The following is an 18,593-nucleotide window of genomic DNA, read 5'->3' on the forward strand; positions in this document are numbered from 1 at the left end:
ATCTTGAACCCCAGTAATATTGCTCTTGGCGGAGCTCTAGAGCTCCGACTTAACATACCAGCCGAAATCACTGTACTCAGACTGCATCGACACGAAAGGCTCCTTGGGCGCCAGGCGCTCATACATCGCAGTCGATACTAACCACCACCATGACCGGCCAGCATAAGCGGTGTTCTTTGTCGTGTGGGTGAAAGACGCCGGAACGGTGCAACGACGTCATAGCCGCAATTACCCCGATCCGATCGCGACCATCGACTTCGCATTAGTTGATTCCAAGTCACGGCGGTCCCCCAGTGTCAACCCCCTACAGGCCGTCGAATCTACACAGACTGGCCTCAAGCAGCAATTATGGATAAAGGTTTCGGACAAGATGATGCGGTAGGTTAATCAATTGCGGAAGATGACCACGGGGAACTGACTTGACTTCAGGTGGGAGGGGCAGATGGCGAATTGGACGACCCGAACCAGGTGGAGGTAAACCATTGAACATTTCGCATACCAACCACCACGCAGACAGGAGCGACTCGAACTGACTGTCTGGAATCGCCTCGTTAGGTTGTGCTATACCCGGAGTCCAGCCACCGTCGCAAGTCGTCCCTGGTCATGGCGGACGACCCCAAGACACGACCGAACCTCTCGTTTCCGGACGAGACCACCGCGTGCTTCGTACATTCCCTGATCGCGGGCGAATGGGGGGACCCGACGAACCGAGTCAAGGAGGTGAAGGGCTGCACGGCTAAGGACAACGAAGCGCTGAACGACGACGCATCGGATGACACCGAGAACGACATGTCGGTGGCCGAGAAGGCCATGATGCAGTCGCGGCACCTGACTAAGAAGCAGCTGTCGGACATGGCGTGGAACGTGCGCAAGCTGTCCAAGAAGCTGGACAGCGTCAATCTTCGCCTCACCGTCAAGACCGTCTTCCTGGTGACCAAGGCCGGCGACCAGTCGGTGATCGGGTCGACGAGGGAGGTGGCCCGCTGGCTGCTGTCCAAGGAGCGCGACACGCCGTATATCGTCTACGTGGAGAAACGCCTGGAGTGCGACCCGGAGTTTAGCGCGACGCAGATAATCAAGGATGAGCCGTCGGCGAAGCACAGGCTTAAGTACTGGGACCATAACCTCGCGGCGGAGCGTGCCCACCTGTTCGACTTTGTGATTACCCTGGGAGGCGATGGCACAGTGTTGTTCACAAGCTGGCTGTTTCAGCATGTCGTGCCCCCCGTGCTCTCCTTCGCGCTTGGGTCGTTGGGCTTCTTGACGAAGTTCGACTTCAATCATTATCAGAATATCCTGACGACGGCCTTCAAGGAGGGCGTCGTGGTCAACCTGCGACTACGATTCGAATGCACCATCATGAGGAGTAACCCGCTACCGGACGGCTCGCCGGCGAACGCCACGAAGCGGGATCTGGTGGAAGAACTGATTGGGGAGGAGGCTGAGGACACATTGACACATAGGCCTGACAAGGTCCTTCAAATATTGAACGATGTTGTTCTGGACAGGGGGCCTAACGCAAGTATGTTCGGAGATCTCGATGCACCGGCTATAATGGTTGAATGCTAACGACTGTGCCAGCAATGTCCTCGATCGAGCTGTTTGGGGACGATGAGCATTTCACTACGCTCCTTGCTGACGGTGTCTGTATAGCTACGCCTACGGGGTCGACCGCGTACAACCTGGCAGCTGGAGGATCTCTCTCGCACCCAGATAACCCGGTCATCTTGATCACCGCGATCTGTGCTCATACGCTATCGTTCAGACCCATCATCCTACCAGATACCATCGTCCTTCGCATGGGAGTGCCGTATAATGCCCGGGCCAGTTCATGGGCCAGTTTTGATGGCAGAGAGAGGCATGTTGTTCCGGCGAATGCTGTTAAATGTCTGACTAATTTGGAATATAGGATCGAATTACACCCAGGAGACTATGTGACCGTGTCCGCATCCCGATACCCATTCGCCAATGTGTTGCCCAAGGGTCGACGAGGCGACGACTGGGTCCATACTATATCAAAGACACTGAATTGGAACTCGAGACAAAAGCAGAAGTCCTTGGACCCACCACATCATGATAAGAGTGGAAAATAAGCGATCCAGAAAGGCTCAGGCCAGGCTCTGATCCAGCTTCTGATACATGAAAAAAAGATCACTTGGCGACATTGATATTATTATTATTTTATTTTTATTTTTTTGGCGCGGCGCTCTGCGACCATACATATTGATCAAATTGGAGGACGCTGTATAGACAAGATGTTCTAGATAATTTTCTCATGTAATAACAAAAGCCGGTCGGCAGTTTCCATGAGTCATGGAAAGTGAATCGAAGGTTCTTTTCGTGGGCTGTGGACTGTGGAGGCTGCGGTGAAGTTTTTTTTCTTTCTGTCCAGAAGCTTCGTATGGGTCGGCGGGTTACCGGGGCAGCCTGGGGCCGACTATAAAAACCCCTTCCCGCACCGAAATTTTCTTCTTCTTCTTCATGCATCTCAACACCTCAGTTGAGCCCAACACAACGCCAGCGACATGCCAACCAGTGCCTTCCACTGAAGTTTTATGTGACTTTCATGGAAAGAGGCAAGTGGGGAGAAGGAAGAGGACATACATTCTTGACCTGTTCGCAAGTCACTGAATCATGGATGCATTTATATTCGACTAATGTGATGGTAAGCTACCACTTTTTCTTTTCTACCACGCCCTCATGACCAACGGCCCTTCGGGGCTCTTATGATGAAAACTTTTCCTACATTCGCAGTTTCCACGCTAGCCGTCGCCATGAACCCATCATATAGACGTGCTCTGTGCGCAATACTTCCTTGGATGTCTGACTTGTTGGTCATAAATCGGATATGATTTATCAACGTGCCATGTTACGAGCATATGCTAATTTGCTTGTGCAGTTTAGGTTCTAGCTTAGCTGCCGATTCTTTTGAGTGGAAGTCACCGAGCATTTTCGCAATGCACCTTTCAAATAGCACAAATGAGAATTTCTTTTCCCACAAAGATGGATTCTTTTCGTCAGGGCTGTTGCTCGAGATATCGTACATTGTATCACGTAGCTTTACATGTATCAGCTGTTCAGTCTGTAGATTGCTCCTTTTGGTTAAGAAATTGTAGGCAGACTGAAAGAGGGTACTTAATTCCCAGAGGCCATCACCGACCGAGCCGAGCCCGCATGAAGCTATCCCTCAAATTGCGTTCCGCGTACATGTGCCTCCCCGTATAACCTCTATCAAGCTCACAATACTTATCGCCCACATCACATATTATATGAAGCAAACTAATGTGTATCAAAGCACATACGACCACAGGGTGTGGAAAACAGGGCTTCCCGTCCGCTCAGCCGTACTTAAGCCACACGCCGGGAGGTTAGTAGTTGGGTGGGTGACCACCAGCGAATCCCTTCTGTTGTATGTTTTTGCTTGTTTTTGAGCTGAGTAACCAACCAATCCCTACCTCACCCGCGGTCATACACAAAACCAACACACACACACGCCATAATGGCCCAACCCCCGCGCCACGCGGCGATGCTATCCCTCAGCAACAGCAACAGCAACAGCAACAGCAACAGCAACAGCAACCTCTCCACGGCAAGCGACAGCAGACAACCCGCACACCTCGCGACGGCCTCGCATTCCAGCACGGGGCTCCGCGTCCCCTCCAACCGGAAAACCATCTACGACCGCCATCTCAACCGCAGCCGGAATGCGGAACTCAGCCGGGCTAGCTTCGCCTTCTTGTTCGCTGAGATGGTCACCTATGCCCAGCGGCGGGTGACGGGGATTCAGGATCTGGAGAGACGGTGAGTGTGCGAGCGAGAGATGGGGGGTTTCTTCCTGCAGTCATGTCCGTGTTTCGTTCCCCGTTCCTCAGCAACAACAACCGCATCACGTCAATAGAATGCACATAATTCAGGACACGAGGGATAGACCAGCCAGAACGGACAGACAGACAGGCGAAACTAACGGACTGTGCCCTCTGGGATGTCTAGATTAAACGAACAAGGCTATCCGCTCGGCCTCCGACTACTGGACCTGCTCTTCTACCGCACGATCTCAGGCTCGACCTCGTCGGCGCTGTCCAGCTCCTCGTCGACATCGGCCTCGCCGCCCAACCGCCCGCTGCGCATCCTGCCGCTCCTGCACCTCATCCACGGCCCGCTGTGGCGGCTGCTCTTCAACCGGCCCGCCGACGCCCTCGAGCATTCCGTCTCGCCCGACACGCCCAATGAGTACATGATCACCGACAACGACCCGCTGGTCAACACGTACATCAGCGTGCCCAAGGAGATGAGCATGCTGAACTGCGCCGCGTTTGTGGCGGGCATCATCGAGGGTGTCTGTGATGGCTGCGGCTTCGAGGCCAAGGTCACCGCCCATAACCAGCCCACTGAGATGTGGCCTGGTCGAACGATATTCTTGCTCCGATTCGGGGAGAGTGTGATGGAGCGTGAGAAGGTGTTGGAGCGGGCGGGCGTGAAATAGATGAAGTAATCTATGACCTGGATGTCACGGCTCACGGCTTGTTGGGGGATGCGCCGCTGGTGCTCGTATATGGGGATACTGCGAGGAGGGTCTCACGCTCTGGTATTGCGGGCTGGGCTGTGTGATACGCTGGAGCGGGTTGGTCCTAGACGTGGCCTATGTTGCATTTACAATGGCGTTCATGGAGTCTTTGGTCGTGTCAGACATACGTTCAGACGCGATGTCTAATCTAGTCGACCACACACCGAGGCATCAGGTGCCTCCTTAATAGATACAGGAGGAAAAAAAGAAACGTCAATTCCCCATATGCAACACATAAGCGGTGCCCCATCTATGCTCTCAAAATACCCAACAACGCCAATAGGATAGAATAACATTTTCATTGCGAGCCAGCTCTGGCTAATGTGACGTCGCATCCTCCATTCGTCTTCGTTTCTCGCGATCGTCGTAGGGCGAAGGGCTCCGTTTCCTGCGGCCGCCTGCGTCCGGTCTATAGCGGTCTGCGGAGCGATCCCGACTCCGATGACGCTCCCTCCGATCACCATATCGATCTCTCCTAGGCGAGTGTGACCTCGACCTCGACCTCGACCTCCGCCTCTCGCGAACAACCGACGCATTCGCACCAGTTGGGCCCCGCGGCCGTTCGTCCGGCATGAATCTCTCATCGGTGACCCCGAGCGGAGCGTCATTCCGGCGACCAAAGCGATTGGAGACGCTATCGCCAAAGCGGCCGGTATCCTCGGACCTGAGATCCTTGTAGCGAGTGCGACCTTTCTTGCCCAGCTTGGTCATATCGCGTATCTGCATGTACTCGGGGAGGGTCTCGCGCGAGACATCGTCGGCGAACCTGGCGCCCATAGCATTGCGGCGATCCAGGCCCTCGCGCTCCATGTCGTCGCGGAAGAAGGCGCCCTTATGGAAGTAGCGCTGCATGTAGCCGGCCTGGCCGCGGCTGGCCTCTTTTTCTTCTTTCTGGCGGGCGACGAACTCGCGGTCCTCGCGCTCGCGCTCCTCGGCTGTCAGGTCGCGGCGGCGCTCGACCTCCTCGCGCTCCTTCTCAGCCGCCTCGATCGCCTCGCGCTCGCGCTTCACCCGCTTCAGCTCGCGCAGCTTCCACGCCGCGTACTCGGCCTCCGGATCCTTGCCATCCGTGTCGTCGATCGCCTCCTCGTCGCCCACCTCCAGCTCGTCGTCGTCCCACGCCCGGTTCGCCTGGCTCCGCGCGATCGCGTCTTTTTCGAGTTGCTCGCGCACGAGCGCATCGGCTTTCTCCTGTCGTTGGGCGCGGCGCGCTTCAGCCTCAGCGGCCGAGTCCGCGACGTGGTCGGGCTGTTGTTTTTGTGTATCGAGGTTGTTGGTATTGGTGTTGCGCTTGTCCTTCTTGATGAACGTCGGTCGTAGCAGGACTCGGCGGGGGGTTTCTTCTTCGGAACTGCTTTCCTCGTCGCTGCTTTCCTCCTCTTCGTCCTCCTCCTCCTCCTCTTCTTCAGATTCCTCTTCGGATTCAATTTTCACCCCCCGCGCAGCAACTCTAGTAACACCCTTGACTCCATCGCCAGCAACAGAGCCCAAGCCCACCGCAGCCTTCCTTCCCCCCTCCTCGTCATTGTCATCCTTCTCCTCCTCCTCCTCATCCTCCGTAACAAACCCCTCCTCATCCTCCTCCTGTTCCTCTTGTTCCTCAACCTTCACCCCCTTGGTAACCGTACTCTGTCCCGCAGGGAAAGAACTAGCCTTCGGCCTCGACGCCGCCGCCCGCCGCAGCTGTTCCTGCCGTCGACGCTCCTCCAGCTCGCGCTGCCGCTGCTCCGCATCATCGTCTCCGTCTTCCTCTTCGTCGGACGAGGGCTCCTCGGCGATCGCTTTGCCGGGGCGGTAGCGGTTGGGTTTCAGTGGGTTGGCGGTCATGCCGCGGTGGTGGGAAGGGAGGGGGGGAGGCATTTTGGCGGTTTGCAATCAATAGGAATGAGATGAGATGGATTGGTTTAATTGAGCATATGTGTAGAAGGTTTGCGCAGATTGCGCTGCTGCTGCTGCTACTGCAGTTGATAGAAGAGTTGCGTTGAGTTGGTAGTATCGCTCGTGGCGCAGTTAGGCTAAACTCTAGAGCTTTGAACCGCCGGTGGCGCCTAAGGCACCTACCCACTTCCAATCAACCGTTCTGAAGGAACTGAGAGGGGATGATCACGTGTGTTCGCGTCCCGCGCGGCGCGTTGAAACTGTGCCCTCCCTCACTTATACCAAGTTAGTAGAAGTTGCCATACCACTCTGCATGTAATCGATAGCCACCCCCCCCCCCCCCCCGAATAAAAGATACACCTCCCCCTTCCACCCCAAATTACACCAACAGAAAGAAAGAAAGAAAGAAAGAAAAAGAGAAAATGTCCCTACAAACCCCCCGCGTCCTCCCCGCCCACCTCCACGCCTTCCACACCTCCTCCTCCACAAAACACCACACCGTCCGCATCCTGGGCACCGTCTCCGCCCTCCGCGGCGACACCGCCACCATCACCTGCGGCGCTGATGAGGTCACGCTTATCCTGAAGCCCGATTCGCATTTGCAGATGGGCAAGTTGGTCGAGATTATTGGGAAGGTTACCGATTTGAATGAGGGGGTGCGTTTCCTTTCCTTTTTTCCTTTCTCTCCCTTTGGCTTTCATATGGGGTTGGGGTTAGTTGGATGGCGGGACAGATTGCGTTGGGTTGAATTTGGACTGGCTAGTTGGCTAGCTAGCTAGCTAGCACCAACAGCGCACTATCATGCCTACAAGGATAGCATGCTAACCACATCTTACGAAACACAGGGAATCGGAATCCGCGTCCTCGGAAGCACGGACTGGGGGAACCCGGCTGATTGCGGTATGTTTCTTCCCAGTAGTCTGCTGCTGCTGCTGTTGATTGTTTGAGGTATTGGATGCTGACCTTAGCGCAGATTACAAGATCTACGAGCAGGTTGTCAATGCGACGCATAAACTGAAGCCGATTTTCTATGATGAGTGAGAGCGATATCATTCGAGAGTGATAGAGTTAGCTGGTGAGAAAGAGGTGCTGCAACGAAGGTTGGCGTGATATACCCTGTGATGATTTGGGAGAGAATTGTTGATGTCTGTGGTGGTGGTGTCGTTTCTGCTGTTATAATGCCTTGACTGTTGAATTACTTACGTCTATCTTTGTGGGCGCATCTCGAATCGGGAAAATGGCTGGGTGTAGAGGTGTAGAGTTCAGCGTCTAAGTCATCTATCCTACTTCACTTTGAATAACTACATCCAGTCACACTTCTGATTGTTGAATTTCATTGCTATGGTCCTATTGACCTGGTATCTACTTTGGTATCTTAGTATCCGATCCCTTCCCTGATTCCCAATCCTCCCATCCCTCCGTTGTATTGCCTTAGCAAACAGAAAATCCATATAAAACCAAGGACCCATACAAAAATGTGATCCATACAAAAAGAGTGACAATCGGACGCGATCATCACTTGTATTCACCGAACGCCGTCGCTAAACATACTGAAAGAAACTCGATAAAGAATGTCGGGCCTCATCACATGAAAGATAAAAGAAACTCATTAAACATCATTTGCACTTGGCTGTGCTTTGGTGCTGGGAGACTCGTCCACAGCCTTGTCCTTCGCGCCGAGCGGCGTCACGGTCTCCGAGTTGAGAGCATCCGAGCTGAAGAACCCGGAATCGAGCACGTTCGTTTCGACATAGTTAAAAATATCAAACTGGTTGTTCCTCTGGAGATCCGGATCCGACATGAGCGCGTTGAGCAAATCCCGCGGATCATCCCCACTCGCTCCGGAATCTCCGTTCACAGGCTCGCCATCGGAACCAGTGGGAGAGACGTAATCGGACGGAATCCAGTCGGGCCAGTTGCTACCCGATGCACATTTTTCGATTCCAAAAAGCGCATCGGTGGCGGCTGCTGAGGGTGCATCTGAAAAGATATCCACGATCATGTTATCCATCCCCTCGAAAGTGCCGAAAGCATCGATAGGCAGCTGAAGATCGCCCAAAGCCGAGCGCGACTGCTTGGGGGTCTTGTGCTGACGTGGCATGGGGCCGGGGCTGCTCTGGATCCGCTGAAGTCGTTGTGCAGTGATTTTGGTAGGAGACGTATCGCCGCCGAGTCCCCTCCGAGCCTTGGAGGAAGGCGAGATGTACGGCAGGGAAAGGCGCTTCTCGCTCAGCAAGTTCGACCGCTGGTTGCGACGGCGAGGGGTCGGGCTGACAGGCACGTCGAAGCCGAAACTAGGACTCTCGAAGAGCGCGTCCAGATTGGTAGTAGTCTGGTTTTCTTTGTCATCAGGTTGCTTCTCGGCCGGCCGAGAACTGCGCGGGCTGCGTCGTGGGCTGTTGACGCTTGAGTCACCCAATGCTCTCAACGGTCCAGCCTCATTGTGGGAGTTAGGAAATAGCACTCTTCTCACTGACTTGGGAGTAAGAGCATTCTCGCCCGCCGCCGGAGCATTGCGCGACCGAGCATTTCTCGCAGGACTAGACTGGATGGCTTCGCGGAGAGCGGCCGCGGGATCTTGCTCCTGCCAGCGACTGCCCGCAACGTCGGTGGATTTGCGTGGCTCCAGGCTGTTGGCACGGCGTCGCTTACCGGGCTGCTCCTGGGACTCATCGTTCTCTCGCTCGTGGTTGTTCTCAGTCTCGTTGCTGTCATTATCACCACGGGGAGTGGGATCGTCCACCGCGGGCGACGAAGCGTCGGACGCCCCCGGAGAGGACTCATCGGCTTTCGAGGAATCGGCGCGGGCACGATGCCTCGTGGCGGGGTTGTTGTTGTTAGTCGAGAGCGGGCCGCCTCCCTTGCGGTTCCTGGGAGGGCGCTTTCTCTTGTTGCTGGCGGTCTTGTTCCATTTGTTTTCCGGGCGCATGCACTTGAATTTGTGGAGCCAAAGACCACAGGCTTCCCTGGATGTTAGTACGCACAAGTCAAGAGCTGAGCAGGTAACACTTACGGTTGCAAAGGAGAACCTGAACAAAGTCGTTGTCAGTGTCAGCGAGGCTCTTCTTGTAGACCTTGAATTTGGTGACCTTCTCCTGATCGTCCCGTTCAACAGCCTGCCAGAACAACATGGTAGGGTCCTTGGTCAGTTCTTTGGCATCATCTTCGTTGCCCTCAAACTCCTTCGACCACGCTCTGCGCCAAGTAGGAGTTTCAATGGCACCACAATTCTCGCAGTAAGGCGGTACCTGGCCGCTCTGGATGCACCGATCGAGACGTGCCTGAACCTGTCGCAACCGGCGCGCACCAGCGCCGCTGCGAATCTTGCCATTCTCGAGCACTGGCTGCGGGGCTGGGGTTTCGGCAGAATTGAAGTCACTCATGGGCCCGGTCCAAGCCTGGGGGTTCTGCGGGTTCAGTTGAGAAGGCAGGATCGGATCGCTTGCAGGAATGGCACTGATAAGCTGCTCCAGCTCACTCTGCGACATCGGTGCAGGTGCAAGTGGCTTAGGAGCCTGTCTCATACTAGCCCGAGAAGACGGCCTCGAGCCTGCATTGCTGGCTGGGGCACGAATAGGTGCAGATGCTCTTTCCTTGGTAGGTTGATCCGGAGCGTCGCTGGCGGAGAAATTCTCCAGATTGGGGGGTGCCGTGATGGGCGAACTAGGGTGTACAGCAGGACGGACAGTTCGTTTGGCTCTGGCCGCGGCGGCCGAGACAGAGTCGTCCAGAGGGGTGCCGATTTCTTCGTCTAAGAGATCATCCATTCCACCGCTCATGAAACCCGAGTCCGCCATGGGCGGCAGAACAGGGCTAGAGCGGTTCGGGAACCCACAGTCGAGAACAGGAGGCGACGACGGCATACTGAAAGACGGCTCGAACAGACCCTGATAACGAGACTCCGGGGACTGATTATCGCCAGTGGGGTGATCATCGCTCATAGGATACGGGGAGGTGTAAGGCGTGTGTAGAGAGGACTCGCGGAGTAAGCTGGGCGGAGGTCGTGCTCGACGAGAGAAATCGGGTGCGTTAGAAATAGGAGTGGGCGGGCGGACCGGCTCTTCGTTCGAGTTGTGAGCAGCAGCAATAGCTGGGTTGACCGGGGTAGGGCGATGAATGCGTACAGAGGCAGCAGTGCTTGCGGCGACCCGCAGAGAACTGGGCTGTCTCTCAATGTTCAAGTCGGATTTTCCAGGCCAGTCCGCACGATACAACTTGGCCCGCTTGCGAGGTTGCTGCTCCGAAGACTCGTCGCAGCTGCCGTAGCCTGACTGGATGGATCCTCGACGACTGCCGTACCTGGGTAGTTCCGAGTCACGCATCGACGCACTGGAGGAGGGTCGGATGGCATCGTTGTGCAGTCGGTCTTGCTGGTGCTGAAACTGCTGTGTTTGTTCCTGTTGCTGCGCGGGGGTGGGAATCCTGCTGATGGGTCCGAGCGCCGATTGCGAGGGGGAAACTGATCGAACAGAGGCATTGGCGGCCATGGAGGGGAACTCTCTTGGCGTTGATCCCTCGCTGAGCAATCGGTGAAACCTTTCAATTCCAGCATGATCCATCGGTGACGCTATGGGGTCCGGCTGTTGGTCGCGGGGAGACACCAAACCCGGGTTTTGCCGCACAAAACTCGTCCAGGCCTGGGCGTCGAATTCGTGAGGGATGACGTTGCTCAATTCCCGGTACCTCTGCATGCTCTCGAGATACTCGCTCTGCAGGACGGTGGGGACCGGCACCAATCGCAATTTGACCTCCAATGTCTCCTGGGCACCCTTCGAAAACAGACCCAGCACGTTCTTGCACACCCGACCGGTGACCATAGTTTTCGACTGGTGGGCGGGGGCATTGGGGGTGGGAGACGCCGAAGCCAGCACCCACGACAGCATTCCCTGACCGACCAAAGGCGTCTCATACTCGGAGTAATCGTAGGCGTAAACAGTGTAATCTTGTCCGAGCTTGGCAACCAGTTCCGGACTGTGACGATGAATGAGTACAACCGCCGACGGACCGGCCCACCGTGAGCACTCACCTTGCCGAGACGATGGCCTGAATGCATGTTTTCAGCTCGATGACACCGATTTGCAATTTCTCGTCGAGAGCAGCGGTCTGAATGTCGAGGAGATGAGGCCATCGGGCCAAGCAATTGGTCTTACTGGCATCATCGAATGTGTAGAGCACCTTCACTATAAAGGTTGGAACCGGTTAGTGAATGACCGTGGGGTGACGGGTAGCAGCAGTAAATAGGTGGGGAGACATACGCCTCATAGGCCGGACGGAAATTCCGTCCTGAGATTCCATGCCACCAGTTCAAGCGAATTGATCATAAGCAGAAGCAAAAGGCCAAGAAGTGGTGTTTGGTGTTGATAAGTTGTTTGTAGAGAGCGAAGTCGTTGTCAGCTGCACCAGTTGGGCGGGGGTTGCGGTCGAGTAGAACGGCACTGGAAGGCACCGGCTTCGATGATCGATGTCGAAATTGAAGCAAGGTAGCTTAAACCAGTGTGATCGACCACTCAGAACGGTCCGAAAGGCGATTGCATCGACCGGGAGAATGCACAGGAATGTGTGTATGCACGGCAGGACGCGGGGAAAGGCACTGAAGGAATGCCAACGCGGGACGAAGAAGCGTGAAAGGAGGGGAGGCCGTTAAGAACTCGAGGCATGGGATGGAAGGAGAAAAGTGGAAAAAGAGAGTTGTGCGAGAGAGACAGAGAGAGAAACTCCTTTTTTCTTCTTCTCCTCTTCTTCCACTTCACCAGCTAGCCTTCGAATTGAATTGAAGGAAAAGGGAGGGTGAAAAGGAGAAAGAGAGGAAGAGGGTTGGGAGAGAGTTGGGAAGTAGGGAAGAAGAGCAGAACGCCTTGCATTTGAAAGAGGAGGAGGTGGTTTGGAAGCTTGGACGATCCGCACGCCTGGAAGCGTGAGGAAGACGACGAAGAGCGTGTTCAGACGCGACGTGACGCAGCCAATCGCGACCTCGGGAAAGACCGACGGGCAAACACGGCAAACACGCGTGGCACGTGACGTAACCTAGGCCAAGAAATGCCAGAAGCTGCGGAAAGGAAGAAAGCCCGGGCTCTGAGACTAAGTTGCAAGAACAGAGAGAGAAACGGACAAGACGGACAAGCTGCCAACTTCCTGATACTTATACCCTTTCTCCTTTCCCTCTACCCCCGGCCATACCACCCACCATGTCGACCGATCCTAAGATCCAGTACGTTACCCCTCATTTATCTTTATCTGGTTTAGATGAGTCAGCTCTGGCTCTTCCCTCCTCCCATGAAAATGAACCGCAACCGCGCAACTGGTCGGACCTGAGGCTAACCATCCGCTACAATCCAACAGGGACCTGCTCAACAAGCCCAAGAGCGAGCTCACGTACGTTCATCTCTTTGACGTCCATCCAATTCAGCATCTCGATCCACCCTAAAGCTTTAAACCCCTTGCCCTCCCTCAATCCCCGTCGTCACATGATGACATGACTGGAGGCCGCTCCGGACCTCTGGTATCGGCGAGACAATGATGCCACTGGAATGGCTGGTTGTTCACGCACACAGCTAACCCCGCGCCTAAACCTCCCTTCATCATCGCTACCATCCCTCCTCTTTCACCACCTTATCCTCATCCTCATCCTCACCCTCACCCTCAACATCAACCCTCACCGATCAAACCAACTAACTCCGAACCAGTGAATACGAGGTCTCCCTCGTAGAAGAACATGAGCTCACAGCGGGGCCGCTGTCACTGCTACAGACAGCGACGCGCACACACACACAGGTGCTGATCTCATGCCGGAACAACCGCAAGCTGCTCGCGCGCGTCAAGGCCTTCGACCGACACTGCAACATGGTGCTGGAGAACGTCAAGGAGATGTGGACGGAGAAGCCCAAGGGCGGCAAGGGCAAGGGCGTCAACAAGGACCGATTCATCAGCAAGATGTAGGTTGCCTCCGCGCCTCCCAACATTCGCGCATCATCACCGTCATCATCATCATCATCATCATCAACTAACCTATCCATTAAACTTAAGGTTCCTCCGAGGCGACTCCGTCATCCTCGTCCTACTCAGCTGAACAACCCCCCAAAAAAGCGCCTCCGCAAGCCTTCGTTAGCCATATACCTGCACTTTCCCACGCGCTCGTGACATCGCTCACGACGGCGCTATCGGGTATGTGTGTGGGTGTGTTGCTTGTAGCTTTCTTCTTCTCCCCCACGAGGATACAGAGCTCGCGAAGGGAGGAGAGCATGGGCCATGACTCCGTCTCACAATCATCATCGATATACCCTTTGTATTCGTGCGGTTTTTCCGGGGCCGAAAAACTTCTCTCGGCGTCATGTCGCGGTCACCGGGGACCAACCACCCCTCAAATCGGGAATCTTGTTTTCAATGGACTGTCGGCTCTTCTACACTTTTCTTTTCCTTGTCTATTTCTATGCTACCCCCATCTTCTTTTGGCTCGATGGTTCCCCCCGTTTTCTCGTTGTGGCGCGACAGATTTGGCGTTTCTTCGGTACTCTGATTACGAAAAGATTTAGAAAAGGAATGAAAAAGCTGGGTTAGAGATGCTTTTGTGAAGTATTTCGTGGCTATGGTGGTGTGATTTGTGTTGAGACTGCGAGACGTATCATGGCTTCGCAAGACAATTGTCGTTAAGTATCAACTTGTCGGACCCGGCATGGAATACAATGGATCATTTGTAGCTGATCTCGCACTGGACGGACCTGATCCGTGATAATCCAAACAAAGTCATATCATCATCATTAATTATATTAGGGATTAACACATGCGCTCCAGAACATATATGTACGATGGAAACCAGAACCTTTGAAACCAAATCACAGCGCCTCGGCCAACCCGTTCAAGAACTCGCTGAGCCCGTAGGCACCGGGGTCAGGGATCTTGCCCACCCACTCGTCCTCGCCGCCCACATAGACACTGCGGCCCAGGCTGGCCTTCATGTGCTTGGTGGAGTCGGTGCCCTCCTGCGCGGCCTGCGCCGCGGCGTGGACATCCTTGCTGTCGTGGAGCGTCTTGCAGAAGGGCACCAGGGCGTCGACCAGGGTGCGGTCGCCCGGCTGTGCGGGGGTGTACTTGGACAGCGCGGCGAGCGAGTGGTTGAGCGCCGCAGCCCACACGTCCGCCGTCGCCGGGGTGCTGGCGCCTGTGTCTTGTTCGCGGAGGCCGTGCGCCAGCGCGTTCAGGAAGATGGCGTAGATGGCGCCCGAGGTGCCGTCCATCGTGTTCTCGACCACGCCGACGATGCGGTTGACGGCGTGCACCACGTCGTCGGTCAGGTTCGATGAGGAGCTCTCCAGGAGCGCGGCGACGGCTTCCGCCCCGCGCTTCAGGCCGACGCCGCAGTCGCCGTCGCCGACGATCGTGTCGAAGCGGGTCGTTTCGGGCTCTGCGGCAATCACGCGCTTGAGGGCACTGCCTAGGACCTTCTTCAGGATGTTGATATCCACTGCTGGGTGTTAGCGATGCTTTGGGTGAGGAGAAAGGAAGACCTGTCCACTTACGTTTGACGTTGCTTGGGGTGTCCTCGGGCAGAGCGGTTCTCTTGAACTCAACAGGAGCATCAGTCCGATGCTTCCACGTCTCCGCGCTGATAGGGGCCGACCAGCCGACCGCCTCGGCGGGCGCATCGAGGAGATCCAGGAAGGATTTTCCGGGGCCCAGCCCCGTATCTACCAGCTTCAGCAAGGAGATGCTGAAGCCCAGCCCGTTAAGGCTGGTGAGGAAAGTCCCCTGGATGATTCGGATCGGCTGCACGTCGTAGTCTCTGTCAAGCTGACGATATACCTCATCCGTGATGCCCGAAAGTTCCAATGTGCTGACACCGCCCAAGTTATTGATTAATAGCACAAAGTCGTCTTCAGGCTTGCGGGTGACCCAGGCGCGGTCAGGATCATTGTGGTCCAGAAGCTGGAGTAGCATGGTTGCGACCAGCTCCACGAGGTTGGCCTTCACCCGGTGGGATCCTGGCTCGTTGTGAATGCCCATGCCGACCTCGACTTGACCCTCTGGGATGGTGTCTTCTGGGGCGCCTCTGCCGGGAATGTGCACATGCTCGAGGGAGGAGCCAACGGAAACAAGGTTGTTGTTCGCCAACTGCGCCAGGCGGTACACTTCTTCCAGCGATCCACTGTATCGACTCAGTTTCATTGCATCCAAATTGTCCCGTGAAAAGAAATCAGCTTACCCTGCTTCCGCCAGCGCACCAACAGCCTTAAGGATGAGAATTCCACCGCCAATACCACGACGACCGACTTTGCCTCCCTTTTGCTTGCCAACGCCAACATCGTCATTGATAGCAAAGAACTCGGTCTTAATCCCAGCCGCGCGTGACTTTTCCGTGGCCATGCCGAAGTTGAGCACGTCGCCCGTGTAGTTCATGGGGATAATGAGGACTCCCTTGTCATGGCTGACACAGTCCATGACCGCCTTGCGGATTTGCTCCGCCGAGGGAGAAGCGAAAATTGTACCGGCCGCGGAAGCATCTAAGAAACCCTTTCCAACGTAGCCCGCAAAGGCAGGCTCATGGCCCGAACCACCACCCGATACAATGGCGACTTTGGGCTTTGCGTTCGCATCGGGGCGGCGGAATATGATCTTGTTGTCCGCATCGAATGCTAGCGAGGGGTTGGTGAGAGTGAGGGAATGCAGAGCGGTCTGGACCAAATGGGTGGGATCCGAGAAGAAGTGTTTCGCTGCCGGGCTGGCGTTAGTGGATGGAACAAACTAGTGTAGATTTCCCCGGTGGAGTCCGACGATCTGACTTCATGGTGACCGTGGGACAGGCTTGGCGCCTGCATGGGCTAATCCCATTTCCAACAGGTAATCGAGCTGGTATATGAGGGCGTGGAACCTACTTTGCATCTTGTGGGAGATCTGGGGGAAGATCAGCGCTCGAATGTTGGGGAATTCGGTTGAGTATGACGTTAAGATGCGTATGAAGACGAGCCGTTTCTCGAGTGGAACCGATCGAAGTATGGGGGTTGCAGGAGGACCGGATGCGCGCACTGTCTTTTCTCGTCTTTATATAACCTTTCTTGATAAAAAAGCGACTTCCTTGCAATGATCACTTGATCTTCCTCCTGGACTGAAAGTTTCCCAGGATCAATCGTATCGACTGTGCGACGATTGCGCGTTTGGTAAAGGCGCAATGATTGGGATCGGAATGGAATCCGGATGAGGCGGGGAAGTGGGGAAACCGGATTTCACTGGGTCTGGCAGCTGTCAGCTTGGAGAATCTCTCATGCACTCGAAGAGCCGAAGAACAGGAGATTGGTGAGGCAGAAGGATGATCCCTACTCGGCAGTACTCACATTTCGCGGTCACTTGACAAATGGAGGAGGATGAGGAGGGAAGGAGAGGCTGTCAATGGATACAATTCGGGATCAACTGGACGGGCGATTGAGTACAAGTCAAGAAACCAAGTGAAAGTCACACGGCAATAGCCAAAGGAAGAGAGATTCGACCAGGAATAGGAGCAAGAACCAGAGCGCAACTGCTGGGCTAAATAACAGCCCGGCGAAGGCGAGCATTTCACGACTTCAGCATGGCGTAAGAAAGGAGTCGTAGACCCGAACCTGTTTTCCCAATAGTGCATTCATTGACGATTGTCTTCCTTCCGTGGGTACCAGACATGATGGGGAGATTTTTTTTTTTGCTGCTCACATGAACAAGGAGCTTTCGCATGACTTCCCCATCGACCAAGCTGGGTGTTCTGTATATGGAAACTGGAATGGTTTTTTCCCCTTGAACCGGCCCCGCCAACCTTACCCCATGGGTCTGGAACCTGGCGAGCAATAACAGCAATCGACACTGGAAGCGCTTCGGCTTACCCTCTGTGGGAATTCCGGCGCACTCCGCCAACTATGACCGCGCCATTCCCCCGAAAACCAGCCATGAGTCTGAATCTGAATACGAGTGCTTCAGATTGAGACAGTTGTTCAGAGATGCAGACAGCAGACGCGCCAGTTGCTTGAGAGCAATAGCCCCAGGTACGTGCTGATTTTGCTGTACATGCTACATACTGTACATACAACAAGGATTGAAACTGGCTTATCGATAAGACAATCCTGGCCCATCCAATCGATGTCACGGGTGCATAATCCTTCTGGTTTCGGGGGGTCCATCTTTTTTTCATTACTGGGTACTCATCATTCGTGTCTTCCAGTTGTCTGAACATCCATGCTGGCGTGGCAAGAGAATTACCGGATTGTGTGCTACAGTGTTTCGGACCTCAGCTGCACTCCCAGCACCATCCGAGTCGCAATGCATAACAAAGCAAAGCAAAGCACGTCCAACATAGCATTCCAGGCTGCAATCTCGCTTTCGTTTGGAATTGGAGCTATGTTCATCAGAGATAATTCCCGGATCCACCAACACCTCAGTCCCCTGCGCATAGTGCTGCAACCGGGGGAGCAAGTGGAGCGGAATCTCGCTGACTATGCATATATGATCTATGTGATCCCAACAAATTACTGTAGATTACACTACTAGTCTAAGCTACCCCCATGCAGGAAGCAACCAGATCATGGGACCTTAAAAAAAATCGAAGAGCGGCAGAAGCATCCTCAAAACTCCGCTGTCAGATCCAAAGGTGCAGCGGGTCCACCTCCACCTTAGCCCAACAGGGAAGAGCGCGGAGGGGGGCCTGGAACTACTCAGCCGGCGCGTACGCAGTCCTAAATCGGACGATCCCGACAGTACCTACAGTGAACTGGCCTGAATTATTGCATGTTGCATAGCTTCGGTAAGTATTCTGTTTCAACCTCTGTCCACCGTAACTCCGTTCAGGCCGATCAGGCCTTCCCACGTGAACACCTCCAATATCCACGATACGGTATACCTGGTGCGAGCCCAGACCGTCAAGTCCTGAACGGTTGACCCTGCCACGGCAATTCCTATTCCCGCTTCCCCGAGTTACTGTTTCCGGCACTGAGATTGCCAGCTGAATTGCAGCGCTTGCTTGCTAATTAGGTTCTTCTCGTCCGTCTGGTTTCTCGGGCGAGAGTGAGAAAGCACTGACTGAGATGCGAAGCCTCAGCCCCCTTGATTGAGACTAATCGACACATGAACCCAAGGTACAGTACTTTGCGGTGGGCGCAGAGTACAGTACAATTGTTAGTGCTTGCATCACGCAGTATGT

At 54.9% G+C, this 18,593-nt stretch overlaps 8 protein-coding genes across 8 annotated transcripts; 4 read left to right on the forward strand and 4 right to left on the reverse strand.

The window, feature by feature from the left end:
• Positions 1 to 70: 70 nt before the first annotated feature.
• Positions 71 to 2,291, forward strand: BO97DRAFT_404154 (putative NAD+ kinase). Its single transcript, XM_025694902.1, has 5 exons — positions 71 to 378; positions 430 to 474; positions 556 to 1,522; positions 1,582 to 1,858; positions 1,910 to 2,291. Exons 1-5 carry the CDS (start codon positions 349 to 351, stop codon positions 2,091 to 2,093), a joined length of 1,503 nt encoding a protein of 500 aa, XP_025553776.1. The 5' UTR covers positions 71 to 348; the 3' UTR covers positions 2,094 to 2,291.
• A 1,113-nt stretch (positions 2,292 to 3,404) lies between these two features.
• On the forward strand, positions 3,405 to 4,853 carry BO97DRAFT_404155 (trafficking protein particle complex subunit 5). Its single transcript, XM_025694903.1, has 2 exons — positions 3,405 to 3,801; positions 3,991 to 4,853. The coding sequence occupies exons 1-2, from the start codon at positions 3,500 to 3,502 to the stop codon at positions 4,481 to 4,483; spliced, it is 795 nt and encodes a 264-aa protein (XP_025553777.1). The 5' UTR covers positions 3,405 to 3,499; the 3' UTR covers positions 4,484 to 4,853.
• On the reverse strand, positions 4,764 to 6,531 carry BO97DRAFT_404157 (microfibrillar-associated 1 family protein). Its single transcript, XM_025694904.1, has one exon. It carries the CDS (start codon positions 6,422 to 6,424, stop codon positions 4,883 to 4,885), a length of 1,542 nt encoding a protein of 513 aa, XP_025553778.1. The 5' UTR covers positions 6,425 to 6,531; the 3' UTR covers positions 4,764 to 4,882.
• Positions 6,532 to 6,785: 254 nt separating this feature from the next.
• Positions 6,786 to 7,726, forward strand: BO97DRAFT_404159 (putative ssDNA binding protein Ssb3). Its single transcript, XM_025694905.1, has 3 exons — positions 6,786 to 7,098; positions 7,288 to 7,342; positions 7,416 to 7,726. Exons 1-3 carry the CDS (start codon positions 6,865 to 6,867, stop codon positions 7,481 to 7,483), a joined length of 357 nt encoding a protein of 118 aa, XP_025553779.1. The 5' UTR covers positions 6,786 to 6,864; the 3' UTR covers positions 7,484 to 7,726.
• A 325-nt stretch (positions 7,727 to 8,051) lies between these two features.
• Positions 8,052 to 11,737, reverse strand: BO97DRAFT_340216 (putative GATA transcription factor (Ams2); the record flags this gene model as incomplete). The annotated part of the gene is made up of 4 exons (XM_025691586.1): positions 8,052 to 9,403; positions 9,456 to 11,413; positions 11,469 to 11,622; positions 11,698 to 11,737. 4 exons carry the CDS (start codon positions 11,735 to 11,737, stop codon positions 8,052 to 8,054), a joined length of 3,504 nt encoding a protein of 1,167 aa, XP_025553780.1.
• An 890-nt stretch (positions 11,738 to 12,627) lies between these two features.
• BO97DRAFT_339973 (mRNA splicing protein SMD2) lies at positions 12,628 to 13,508 on the forward strand (the record flags this gene model as incomplete). The annotated part of the gene is made up of 4 exons (XM_025691575.1): positions 12,628 to 12,650; positions 12,782 to 12,814; positions 13,126 to 13,374; positions 13,466 to 13,508. 4 exons carry the CDS (start codon positions 12,628 to 12,630, stop codon positions 13,506 to 13,508), a joined length of 348 nt encoding a protein of 115 aa, XP_025553781.1.
• A 763-nt stretch (positions 13,509 to 14,271) lies between these two features.
• Positions 14,272 to 16,315, reverse strand: BO97DRAFT_412443 (putative dihydroxyacetone kinase (DakA); the record flags this gene model as incomplete). Its single annotated transcript, XM_025696236.1, has 4 exons — positions 14,272 to 14,900; positions 14,956 to 15,581; positions 15,639 to 16,146; positions 16,309 to 16,315. 4 exons carry the CDS (start codon positions 16,313 to 16,315, stop codon positions 14,272 to 14,274), a joined length of 1,770 nt encoding a protein of 589 aa, XP_025553782.1.
• Positions 16,316 to 16,416: 101 nt separating this feature from the next.
• On the reverse strand, positions 16,417 to 17,210 carry BO97DRAFT_274201 (uncharacterized protein). The gene is made up of 2 exons (XM_025691009.1): positions 16,765 to 17,210; positions 16,417 to 16,665 (listed from the first exon to the last, which is right to left on the reverse strand). Exons 1-2 carry the CDS (start codon positions 17,046 to 17,048, stop codon positions 16,518 to 16,520), a joined length of 432 nt encoding a protein of 143 aa, XP_025553783.1. The 5' UTR covers positions 17,049 to 17,210; the 3' UTR covers positions 16,417 to 16,517.
• Positions 17,211 to 18,593: the final 1,383 nt, after the last annotated feature.

This window comes from Aspergillus homomorphus, assembly GCF_003184865.1.
Source record: "Aspergillus homomorphus CBS 101889 unplaced genomic scaffold BO97scaffold_8, whole genome shotgun sequence".
Taxonomy (NCBI): domain Eukaryota; kingdom Fungi; phylum Ascomycota; class Eurotiomycetes; order Eurotiales; family Aspergillaceae; genus Aspergillus; species Aspergillus homomorphus.